We start from the raw sequence: 11,574 nt of genomic DNA on the forward strand, positions 1-11,574 counted from the left end.
ATAAAATAATGATTTATTATTACAAAGCAAAGTAGTGACTTAGTATAGTGAAATAAGGATTTAGTATAGCAAAGCATATTACTAGTTCTCACAAAATAATGACTGAAACCTAAATAATTATAGTATCGTAAATCAAAATGAATATAGCAAAATAATTATTTAGTATAGAAAAGCATAATAACGACTAGTTTTGATGAAATAATGAATTATCACGAATGAAGAATTAGTTTCTCAACTTAAGTACTTAGTATGGTTAGGTAAAATAAGGACTTAAGACATCAATCTTATGATAAATATATTAATTGTAGAAGTGGAATAAGAGTCGCTCCTTCGGTTTATACATTTCACATTATTTAAAAAGAAAAACACTCAGATATAGCAAGAAATATTTGTTGGGAAATACTTTGTATCTCGTCTGATTTAGGTTTGTTATTTTAGAAGTCTTTACTCCTCTGTGATAGTTTTTTATACTACAGTATATTTTATGTATGCATTCTCTGCAAGTTCGTGTCATTTCATGTGTTCAATAAAAATGACAAACAGTAATATGTGATTTTTTTGTTGCTTATTCTAATATTTATTTACCAAAAACAAAACTTGACAGGACACAAATATTGGGAATGTATCTATCTGCACACAGAATAAAAGAATATACGGCTCTTACATTATTGGTTGGGATTACCTGCATGGTGTCTCAGTACATGTTTGGTTTGTGTGTTAATCGACAGTTTAACACTGAAGTCTTTATAACCTCCTCCTGGCTGTTCAACTGATTTGTACTGTAAATATTATACTTGGTGGCAGATAATCAGTGATCGACTATGTTAAGTATGTGAACAAAGAACTGGATAAAAACACACACATCTGATGGTTACCATTAAAAGCATTTGCAGTGTATATTAGACGAGGAAACCGTGCAACTGAAATTTTCTATCATCGTTAAAAATAATTGCTCTAATTAAAACCCTCCCAAGGGTTTGTGTTGTATGTATACAAGTACACAGCACTTAGCTGCTAATTATTATTTTAGGTGGGCTAAAACCTCTTCCCTACATTATATTACACTTATAAACCAGGATAACAGTAATTCTATGAGTAGCCAGGCCTTTAACGTGCCCGATGCATTCACTACAGTCTCATTATCAGGTATTTAAAGCCTTCTACCATCAACAGTGGAAACATCGTTCTTAGTTGAATCCGTCTGATCTTCGTCGCCGCTCCGTCTCAGCAGTTTATTGAGGAGCTTGTTGAAGGCGCCGCTGAAGGCCGGGCTGGAGAAGTAGTACACCACAGGGTTGAGGACGCTGTTGAAGTAGGTGAAGCACACCGAGGTGTAGAACGCCAGGTTGGCCTCCTCGAAGTACCGGCACTCGTCGTACCACACCTTGAGGATCCAGACGCCGATGCGCGACACCGTGCTGGGAAAGAAGCAGGTGATGAAAATCAGAGCCACGGCCGAGACGAACTGAACGGCCCGCTTGATCTTCCCACTCTTGTCCAGAGTCCGGACTCTGAGCTGCCACGTGATCCGCACGGTGCAGAAGGCCACGATGGCGGTGGGCAGGAAGAACTGGGTGACGTAGAAGATGTTGTGCCAGGTGGAGAGGGGGCTGAAGCCCATGCAGATGTTGAAACTCTCACACTGCGTCCGGTTGCCGTTGTAGAAGAAGTGCTCGTTGGCCAGAAGATACCCGGTGGCGAGAAAAATCAGAGCCCATAGGCCGAGGGAGACCCCGAGGGCATAGCCCAGACCCATTCGGTTGATCCGGTTCATCGGGTGGACGATCTTGAAGTACCGGTCGACGGCCACGGCCGTGAGGAAGAAGATTCCCGCCGCGCGGTTGGCCGCCAGCAGGAAGAGAAGGATGCGACACAAGACGTCGCCGTGCAGCCAGTTCTTCCCACGCCGGTAGTAGTCGGCTCTGAAGGGCAAGCAGAACAGCACGATGGAGTCGGCCACGGCCAGGTGGGTCAGGTACACGGAGTTGGGCTTCCACGTGTCCATGTGGAAGACGAACATCCACAGGGCGACCACGTTCCCCATCAGGCCGAACATGAACTCCAAGATCAGAATCGGAGGCAAAACCCGGTCCAGGACGGGAGACTCGAAGGCGCAGCACTCGTCCGACGTCGAGAGATTCATCTTCGGTGTAAAAACAACGACCTGCTGCTCTGAACGGAGTCAGCACACTCTGTACCGGCCGACTGCTGAGGTGGGGAGTCGTGTTTGCGCTCATGCGAACGATCCTCAGACAAACATCTGTGCAGCGGGCGTTATCTTTGGGGAAGCGGTGTTGACCCAGAGGGGCGAGGAAACGACCGTAAATGTTATCCGTCTGGGGAGGGCGGCTTCATTATAAAACTATTATGCAGAGGAGACGGTTCACTCAAGGGGAAACCTGGAAAACAAGTAACCTGCGGCCATTTAAGTGACTCAGATAAAGCAGGTGACTTCATCCTCACAATCCTTTTGTTTGTTTTTTTGAAAAATAGACACAAAAGAAAAGAAAAACAAAGTTGGAAAGAAGAGCGTACAGGCGAAGGAGACTGAAATTTATTAGCCTACAGTTTTTGCTTAAGTGAAGAACATTTGGGAGGGAGTCAGGTCATACCACACCTTTGGCGAACGAGAGAAAGCAGCTATTAATAACTAAAAAAAATAAAAAAAAGAGAAAAAAGAAAAGAAGAAGCCAAGTGAGTGGCCAAGTCCGCAGCTTTTTATGAACAGTAAATAAAATAGGTATAAAATGACTTAATGTGTACATTTGGCCAGGTTGTTGTCGTCGTTACAAGTCGCATCCGTTTCAGTAAAAGTGCATATTTGGTCTTCACTTCTTGACTTCACCCAGATCATCAATGCTGTCATCGTCCACCTAAAACACAGACGCAACAATCACGTAAAGAAATAGTCGGTATAAATACTAAAAAAGTGGATTCACCCGCCGCTGAAAATAGTCCCCAACACATGGACTACTTCCTCTTGTTGTTATTGAGCCACTTTTAAAAGTGAAACCTTACATTGGTGACACTTATTTAAAGATGTGGGGCTGAAAGCTAAAGATAAACACGATGTTTTTTGTTTGTCGACATTAAACAGACTAAATGATTCAACTATTGTTTGGGTTGCTTATTAGTTAACGACTCGGCGCCTGAAGCATTTTTAGAACCACCAGCAACCGTTTTCATGAGCAGAATATGAGAAACATAAAATACACAGGGGATACATCGGTGTCACTTAATTTAGCTCGAGGCCGATTCGTGTCACTGCTCTCACCCTGAAACACATTTAAACGGGCAAACTGGTGTAATATTTAAGCTTGAAACGCAACGACATCGTTTCCACAGACTATAGTTGAGATAAACACGAGTGCAGCAGCAGGATATTCATGCTCAGTTTCACCTCTCCTGAAATCAAACTCTTTAAAGTAAAAGGTTCTAAGTGTGAGGACAGATTTGAGCTCAGTAATCAGAGCGAGATCCCTCCTCTCGCCAACTATCTTACATTTATTAACAAACTGAGCAGATACAGAGAGGTTCAAACTCAGTGCAAAAGGACTAATTCACAGCTCTGCCTCATCCAGTGAGACGAGTACAGAAACAAACAGAACTGAAGAGATGAACCATTTAAATATCCGCCGGCTCACCTCGGGCCACTTCTCCTGGATGACGTCGATGATGTCGTCTGTAAAATCTCCCTGAATGATTATTTCGTCCTCCGCTGTCACCGAGGCGCCGCAAGAGAACTTCTGGGCGAAGAACCGCTGAGCCTCTTTGAGTTCTATGTCTGTTGAGTCGACACAGAATCCATGTTAGAGAAGAACAAAGCATGAAGAGGACGTAAAACAGGCAACGGTGAGATTAATAGAACACAATAGAAACCTCTTACCAAATGTTGCCATGCCGCACACTCTGGTCACGTATTTTTTCTTGGCTCTTGGGATTTTTGCTATTGTGATTTTCTGAGGAAGAGTCTTCTTTTTCTGTTTGATCTGTCCTCTCCCACCTTCAAAAACACAGATTAAAGTCTTTAATACACTGAAACTAACGTCACTATAAACATGCAACAACTAGAAATACATAAAGACAACAGTGAACTTATAGTCATTAAATCAAACATGGATACTATAATAATCAAATTGTCTTCACTTGCACACAAAAATAATCCCAGGAAATGTTTGTAGACGTCACCAAATCTACCAGCACTGAACTTTGAGGGATCACAACTCAAACGAGGCAGTTTAACCATGAAAAGTAAATTTCTTTTGACACCAGGGAATGATGCATGTATAACTAAAACAACAATATCCAAAAATAGGTCAGATAAAAGGGAAACATTTGTGTCCCTACCTCTCTTCTGTTTCTTCTTCTCCTCCTCCTCGCCTGCAGGGGGAGCTTCTCCAGAGCCGAGGTCCTGATTGGGTGCATTCGCTGCCGGGCCAGTGGTTCAGAGGGACAAGAGGAACATATCAAAACCAATCTGGCAACACAGCTTCCCACCTTTTGGATGAGTGCCATCTCTCTCTCTTTAGCACCAGACCAGCCTCTCTGCTGACCCCTGAGCCCACAGTACACACAGTACACAGAGTACACACAGTACACACAGTACAGAGTACACAGAGTACACAGAGAGGTTTTTATATTTCAGTCTGACGTCATTACAGACCTTTAGACCCGAAGAGATTTGACCTCGTTATGAAGTCGCTTCTCACTCTGAATACACAATGGATTTATAGACTCAACAGCATTCATACATTTGGGTTAAGACTTTTGATAATATACATTTTTATATAAATAAATGGGATTTGTGCTGAACATCACCGAAATAAAGTCAGTAACCATAAAATACCAGGTTCTAAGTTGAAAGTGTGTTTTTAACCTGCTGTGCTGCAGGTGGGTCACTCATTAAAATCTCTCGCTGTTCAGACAATCGTCGTTCTGATTTCCCACAGACACCAAATATGTTTTTTTACATATATTTTTAGGAATATGTGTCTATAAAGGAAATATCTGTCTGATGGAATCAAACCTGGAGAGTTGGGTTTAATAGTTCACTCATTGTAAACATCATAACGCGGTGTAACAGTGTGACGCTGGTAACAAATGTGGAGGATAAATATTCCCGAACCTTTTGGAAAATTACCGAACAAGCAGTTTAATTTCCATCAGACTGTTTTGTAATTTGAATACATAAGCTGTAACACAATATGACAACATCAACATTTACTCTCATGTAGCAATGCATAAGTATATTTACTCTTAGGCTTCGTCTGATATCTTGAATGATACTCACCGACAGTCATCCTGGCAAACACATCTGGAAAGTTCTTCTCAAGCCATTGCCTACACTTGGCTGGCTCAGGCATGTACTCACAGTACTGCAGACACAACAGAGTAGATTCAGTTATACCGTGAAGAACAGATTAACATACAGTCTGACTTGTGTATAGACACTGTGTGCATATACATAATGGTTGTGTGTGTTTGTTATGTGTCAGCTTTGTTGTCCTTGTTTCAGGCCGTATGTCTTAATTCTATTTTTCCTGGAAACTGTTTTATTACTGTGTGACAGCAACTTTAAACCAGAGTCAACTTCCTTGTATGTGTTCACGTACTTGGCCAATAAAGCTGAATCTGATATCACAAATGAGATATTTGTAGATGCGTTAGTGAACAACAGAATATCCTTAATTAAACGTACCTCCGTAGGCAGAGAGCACACTGCAAAGAAACAAACAAGAAACACTTGTAAGGACAAGATAAACCTCCAATGATCCCCGGAGGGAAAACTCAGATGTTGCAGCAGCACAAAGACAGAAAAAAGTAAAAATATATTATTATAATAATAAGAGGTATATAGAACTAGAATGAGAATAGAAGAAAGATTCATTCCAGAATAATATGTGCTAAAGTATCACTGATGCTACTTATTGTAGTCTGTAAGAAACAATATTATTCTGCCCATCATTTATTACAATAATCGGTAATCGATTAGTCAATGAATCCTCAAAAAAGGCCAAACACGACGCCTTCAAATGTCTTTAAGAGAAGTCTAAATACCAAAAATATTTAGTTTACAAAGATATCTGACAAAGGAAAGCAAGAATCCTCTCATTTGAGAGAAGAAGAAGAGTAGAATTGATTCATATTTCTGACTGAGGATAAACAAAATAGTTAATTAGTTTATAATGTAGTCAGAGTCTAAGACGGTATGAGATGCCACACTAAATGAAGCGTGATATACTGTACCTCCACAGTAAAGGACCTTCACTGGGTTCTTTGGGTCATGGTGAACGGTCACGTGTTGTGGTTTGCTTCCCAAAGAACCAGATTCCATCTCAGTAGTAGCCATCACAAATTATCTGAATAAAAGACAGAAATAAAGGACATAATTGTATGCACAGCGTACGTATATAGACAAGGGACAAATTAAAAGGAAAAACCTGAATCAAAGAGTGGAGAAAGATGCTTCCAATGTGTTGATGAGCATTAATATAATGTGAGTAAAATGCTAAAGCCTGTACAGTCACCAGTCAGATCTTAAGCCAGTTGAACATTTATCTATCTATCTATCCAGCCATCTACCTACCCATCTATACATTTAAACAATATTGTGGATGAATAGTGTACATTTTCCTTTAATTAGTCACCAATCTGTAGGTTGGAGTAAATAATACCATTATATAACTTCAGGATTCAAGCCTCCGCTCCACATCTAAACCTAAAGACCAGTAATAACATGTCTTCATGTGCCATTATCAGACTCTACTGTGGGCATGAGTGAACCAGGCTCCTGCCAATATCTCATCATGCTAGCCTAGCTAACAGTTGGCTTGGTAGCATCAGAAGAAGTCAGATACAAGAACTAGCTTGGCTGGCTAACACATGCGGCTGTTACATTAATTACATCGCTTAGCTAAAAACACGTGTTGTAATGTCTATTATTTAAATATCACAGGTGCCGTAAACACTATCACAATGGAAACACAACTGTGCCTTGTTTGTAAATATATCCCCGAGTTTATTTTGCTTCATTCATCAGGTTAACCGTTGACTCACCCAGCTGTCACCGTCAGTGGGGCTTTAGCTTAGCATGCTAAAGCTAAATAAGCTAACGCACTGTTAACTGCACGAGCTAACTGCTGTTAAAACAACCGGAATAAAGACACAGAAGAGTTACGTACCCTGCGAAATATACTCTTAAAATTGATGTCCCGTCGGTGAATCCACTCGCATTATTATTGTCGTTAGTTTTGACTTTTAAAAAACCATCCTTATTGAATATAAGGTTTAGTTGGCGTACTTTGAGCACGCCTAGTGGCGCTTCTTGTTTTTAGTTGTCGTTAACTGGCTGATGCGCAGCGCCGACGCGCAGCAGCGCCCCCTGGTGACCGGAGGACGAACACACGACAATTCACCCGTTTGATAAAAATGTTCCAAATAAATAAAATATAAACATTTATTTTGACGTTTCTGCAAAAGAGCACAGAATGTATTTATGACTAAATATTATTAATTGGAGAAAAAAAATCTATTTTTAACAGCATATTGTGGCCTTTCCCGGTTGAGTGTTCTAAGCAAGGAATAAAAAAATATATTTTAATGAATTAGACGTTCATGTGACGAAGCAAGAAATTATAGAGGCCCTCATAATACATTAGTTCTATACATTTTTACTTTTAAAATTAATTTAAAAATATTGTTGAAAAACAAACAAATGGATGAACGTTGGCGTAACGTCATCGTCCAATCCTCGTTGTCACAATTTACTCGTTTAAAAAGTTAAACTGTCCTAGAAGCTAACGTTAGCTAGCTATCCATTAAGTTTTCTCGATACATGTTTTTGTTGTCGTTAAGTGGCCGATGCGCAGCAGCGCCCCCTGGCGACCGGAGGACTAACACACGTAACGTCATCGTCTCGTCCCACTTTACTTGTTTACGTTCAAAAGTTAAACTGTCCACGAAACTAACGTTAGCTAACTAGCCGTTTACGTTTTCAACATACATATATTCAGCAAACGATATTGAAGCGTGCAGCTAACTTACACAAGCGCTCAAGTTATTGAGCCTAATTTACTGGAGCAACAACACGAAGGAATTGGGATATTAGTTTGTAGCTGTTATATGATGGACGAAGGGAAAAGACTGTCACCATCAAGTGGAAGAGCCTCAGCCGGGTTCTGGTCAAAAGGTAAACAAACAAACAACAACCCTGTTAAAGTCCTGTGTTTGAAACATATTAGAGAAGGTTTCAACCATCCGACATCCTCTTTGACTTTCACACACTTCAGCTGACTTATGGCACAGCACTCCAGTTAGAAAGGTCAGTGACATTTCTCTTGAAAGACTAAATAAAAAGCGGACACACTCTGTCCCCCCAGCTTGCAGGACACCGAGGTGGGATTCAATTTAGCCCCGAGGGACTTCAGGTTCCTTGTTTATAATGTATCTTGGAGTTCATGTGCAGGCTTACAAGCTCCACCATGACACACGAGAGTCAGAGAGCTGTGCACTCACAAACTACTTTTAGGAAATATTATAAACAGGCTGGGTTATGATGACGTTAGCTTTACTCTCTCTCTCTCTCTCTCTCTCTCTCTCTGTGTGCTTTGCAAAAGTCCCCTGAAAACGACCCGATTGGCTCCATCATCCAGAGGCAGAGGAGGGAGCTCCAGCTGCTGATGGCCGAGCTGAAGGACAGGGACAGGGAGCTGAACGCCATGGCGGCCTTCCATCATAAGCAGCTTCACGCCTGGGAACAAGACCGCCAGAGGGTGCTCTCCCTGGAGCAGTGGTGTGCCCGTCTGGATGGTGAGGACACAAGGATATCTTCTCTGATTTGATACAGATCCAGTCCTCCTTTACTATTTCTAGCTTTTAGCATCAAGACTGTAAACTATGTTGAATGATAAATCATCAATATATGTTTAATTCATTCGTGTTTGTCCATCAATCAATGTTCAGAACATCATTTTCTGTGATTGTTTGTGCAGAGGAGTTGCAGAAACGCAACGAGGTGATCCGAGTCGTGACTGAACGTGTGTGGGAGGTGGAGACCAGGAAGGAGGAGGTCCAGAAGGAGCTCAGCTCAGCTCAACAGCAGCTCTGTGAGCTCGAACAGAAGCAGCAGAACGTCAGCCAGAAATGTCAAGACTTTGAGGTACAATTAAAACATAAATACACATTTATATTCACTGTATTGTGTGGAAATAAGACAGATGTAGAGCTGGTGTTTTGATTAACCAGAGGTACATTTATCAGATTTATCAGATTCTCTTCTTGGTGGTAGTTAAAGGATAAGGCTGGTGGTATTCTATGTTTACACTTTGATACATGCAGTCAAAAATAAGCAAAAATTTAAAGGAAAATAAAAGCCACACAATGCTGGTTGCTATGATAGTTGGTTTTGGTCTTTTCATGGGATTTGTTGACAATAAGAATTGTCTGTTTGGGGGAAACACAAGCTTGTAATATCTTTGTAGTAGAAAACAGTCTCAGTATCTCTGCCTTCAGGGTTAAGTTTCTGTTGTGTCTCTTAGGAGAAGAACCAGAGTCTGAACTCCACCGTCGTGGCTTTGTCCACTCAAGTCGGCTCTCTGCAGGTCAGGGAGGAGGAACTGAGCTCCATGCTCAAACTCAAGGTACTATTACTTCTTTGTATCTTCCATAAATATATGATAGTTTTGTGTCTTGTATGGTTTCTGATATCCTGGGACTTTTATTTTGTCCCCCATCAGGACAAAGATGTGACCGAGGTCTCTGGTCACGTGGTCGACCTCACGAGGCGCCTCGGAGATCTGGAGACGACGGTAGTGGAGAGTCGCTCGCGGGAAAAGAAACGCCGCCACAGAGAGTCCAGAAGATACGAGATCGCTCACCTTAAAGGTACACCAGTGACATCTTCAAACTATATTCAGCTGACTCTTACATGTGACAAAAAAGAAGCAAATCTGCACATTTGAGAAACTGAAAATGGACATTTTTTGTTTGAAATCAATCATCTAAAGACTTGGCTGTTCATGTTCTGTTCATTTACTAATATATGAAGCTTGTAATCATTCCTGAGTCCCTGTATTTGTGTCTGTCCTGCGGGTGCAGAGGAGCTGCAGCAGCAGGTAACACAGAGCAGCACTCGGAGAGAAGAGATCATCCGTCTCAAACAGGAGCTCCAGCTGCTTCGTAGAGATCTGGCTTCAGCAGGTACATTGAACTGCAGCACGACGAGTCCTCTCTCAAGCTGCCAGTGTTTGTAAATGATTTATTTGGTTGAAATATAAGTATCTATTGTCTTCATCTGTTTCAGGATTTTATTCATCCACTGCATCCTGCTTTTTAATTTTTCTTGTATGTCTACTGCTGTTATTTTACTTTATCTTTTTGAATCTGTTTTTTGATCCTTCATATTTCTCTGTATATTTTATCTTATTTTAAGTTTTTTAACCTCTATGTTTAATATTCTTCGTGGTGCTTCTAACTCGGTCCTTTGCTGGTTAAACAAAGAGATATAAACACTGCGAAAAATCAACAAAACACATTTTATTGATGGCAAACTCAACAGAATTCAGCCCTATAAAAGATACTCATCATTTAAATGATACGAGGGCTGTAGCCATGAATTAATGATTTCGTCTAAAAAGCAGAAATCCTCACGTTTGAGAAGCTGGAAACAAAACATCTGTCATTTTATTATTAATGAAAGAGCCACACGGCAAGACAGAGTGATCGCTGCAGTGTGTGTGTGTGTGTGTGTGTGTGTGTGCGGTGAAGATGATATGAGGAGATAATCACCGTGTTTGTCTTAAGAATCGTGTACAATCTTATCTCTGCAGTCTCTTGATTTTGATCCGTGCAGTCGCTGAGTTTTTCAGCCTGAAAATGAAATGTTGCCGCTGAGATAAGAGCAGCGCTTTGATGTCTGTCACCAGGGGAGGGAAACAGCTGGAGAGACGAGCTGCTGGAGCTGGCTCACTCCAAACAGGACCGCACCGTGTCGGAGCTGTGCTGCTTACAGCAGGTACACTGTCTCATATGTGAAGTCTCACAGAGGGATGTTTACAAGAAAAGAGTCGTACACAACAAAAACACTTTCCCTCAGCAGCCAGAAACAGACAAAACATTCTGTAACAGAAACACTTCTTCAGTTGTTCGATTACAGTTCAGAGAATTCGTCATTTCCTCATTCCGGCTGCTCGCTCTGAGGCGTCTTTCTGGTTCGACAGCGTTCCTCAGACTCTCTCGTCTCTGTTCTGCGTCACCGTCACGTCCATTACTCACTTCAACCACACAAAGTGTGTGTGTAGTCACGCTTCTTACATTATATCACTATAAGGGCTTTTAAACATCAACATTACAAACAATAGTAGGAGCAAAGTCAGCAAGTCTTTGTGTAAATATGTTGAAAGCAATGATACTAAGTGTTTGTCTGTATTAATATAGAAGTATAATGTAACATAATGACATCATATATTAAGTATCATTATGGGATTTAAGCTATAGTATAAAGGGAAATGTTGTAATGTAGTATAACATTATATATATAGTATAGTAGAGCAATATAATCCTCAATATTCAACATTA

At 41.0% G+C, this 11,574-nt stretch overlaps 2 protein-coding genes across 3 annotated transcripts; both read right to left on the reverse strand.

Moving 5' to 3' along the window:
- Positions 1–550: 550 nt before the first annotated feature.
- LOC142970952 (hydroxycarboxylic acid receptor 3-like) lies at positions 551–2,379 on the reverse strand. The gene has a single exon (XM_076111508.1). It carries the CDS (start codon positions 2,141–2,143, stop codon positions 1,151–1,153), a length of 993 nt encoding a protein of 330 aa, XP_075967623.1. The 5' UTR covers positions 2,144–2,379; the 3' UTR covers positions 551–1,150.
- Positions 2,380–2,532: 153 nt separating this feature from the next.
- Positions 2,533–7,340, reverse strand: denr (density-regulated protein). 2 transcript variants are annotated; one of them, XM_076111712.1, is made up of 8 exons: positions 7,182–7,340; positions 6,247–6,359; positions 5,699–5,718; positions 5,291–5,375; positions 4,348–4,428; positions 3,887–4,003; positions 3,645–3,784; positions 2,533–2,873 (listed from the first exon to the last, which is right to left on the reverse strand). In XM_076111712.1, the coding sequence occupies exons 2-8, from the start codon at positions 6,347–6,349 to the stop codon at positions 2,829–2,831; spliced, it is 591 nt and encodes a 196-aa protein (XP_075967827.1). In that variant the 5' UTR covers positions 6,350–6,359; positions 7,182–7,340; the 3' UTR covers positions 2,533–2,828. The 2 variants fall into 2 exon arrangements, with proteins under 2 accessions (XP_075967827.1, XP_075967751.1); XM_076111636.1 differs by having other exon boundaries at positions 4,348–4,436; positions 5,290–5,375.
- Between the last annotated feature and the right edge of the window lie 4,234 nt (positions 7,341–11,574).

The sequence above is a fragment of the Anarhichas minor genome, unplaced genomic scaffold (genome assembly GCF_050575085.1).
Source record: "Anarhichas minor isolate MPS153535 unplaced genomic scaffold, ASM5057508v1 ptg000002l, whole genome shotgun sequence".
NCBI lineage: Eukaryota > Metazoa > Chordata > Actinopteri > Perciformes > Anarhichadidae > Anarhichas > Anarhichas minor.

What these genes read in the sequence shown, in the direction of transcription:
- LOC142970952 (XM_076111508.1), bottom strand. Translation starts at nt 2,143, where the DNA reads ATGAATCTCTCGACGTCGGACGAGTGCTGCGCCTTCGAGTCTCCCGTC.
- denr (XM_076111636.1), bottom strand. Translation starts at nt 6,349, where the DNA reads ATGGCTACTACTGAGATGGAATCTGGTTCTTTGGGAAGCAAACCACAA. An exon ending in TTTGCCAGGATGACTGTCGG is followed by an intron (nt 4,437 to 5,289) that starts TGAGTATCATTC and finishes CTGAACCACTGG; the next exon opens with CCCGGCAGCGAATGCACCCA. An exon ending in GAAGAAGAAACAGAAGAGAG is followed by an intron (nt 4,004 to 4,347) that starts GTAGGGACACAA and finishes GTGTTTTTGAAG; the next exon opens with GTGGGAGAGGACAGATCAAA.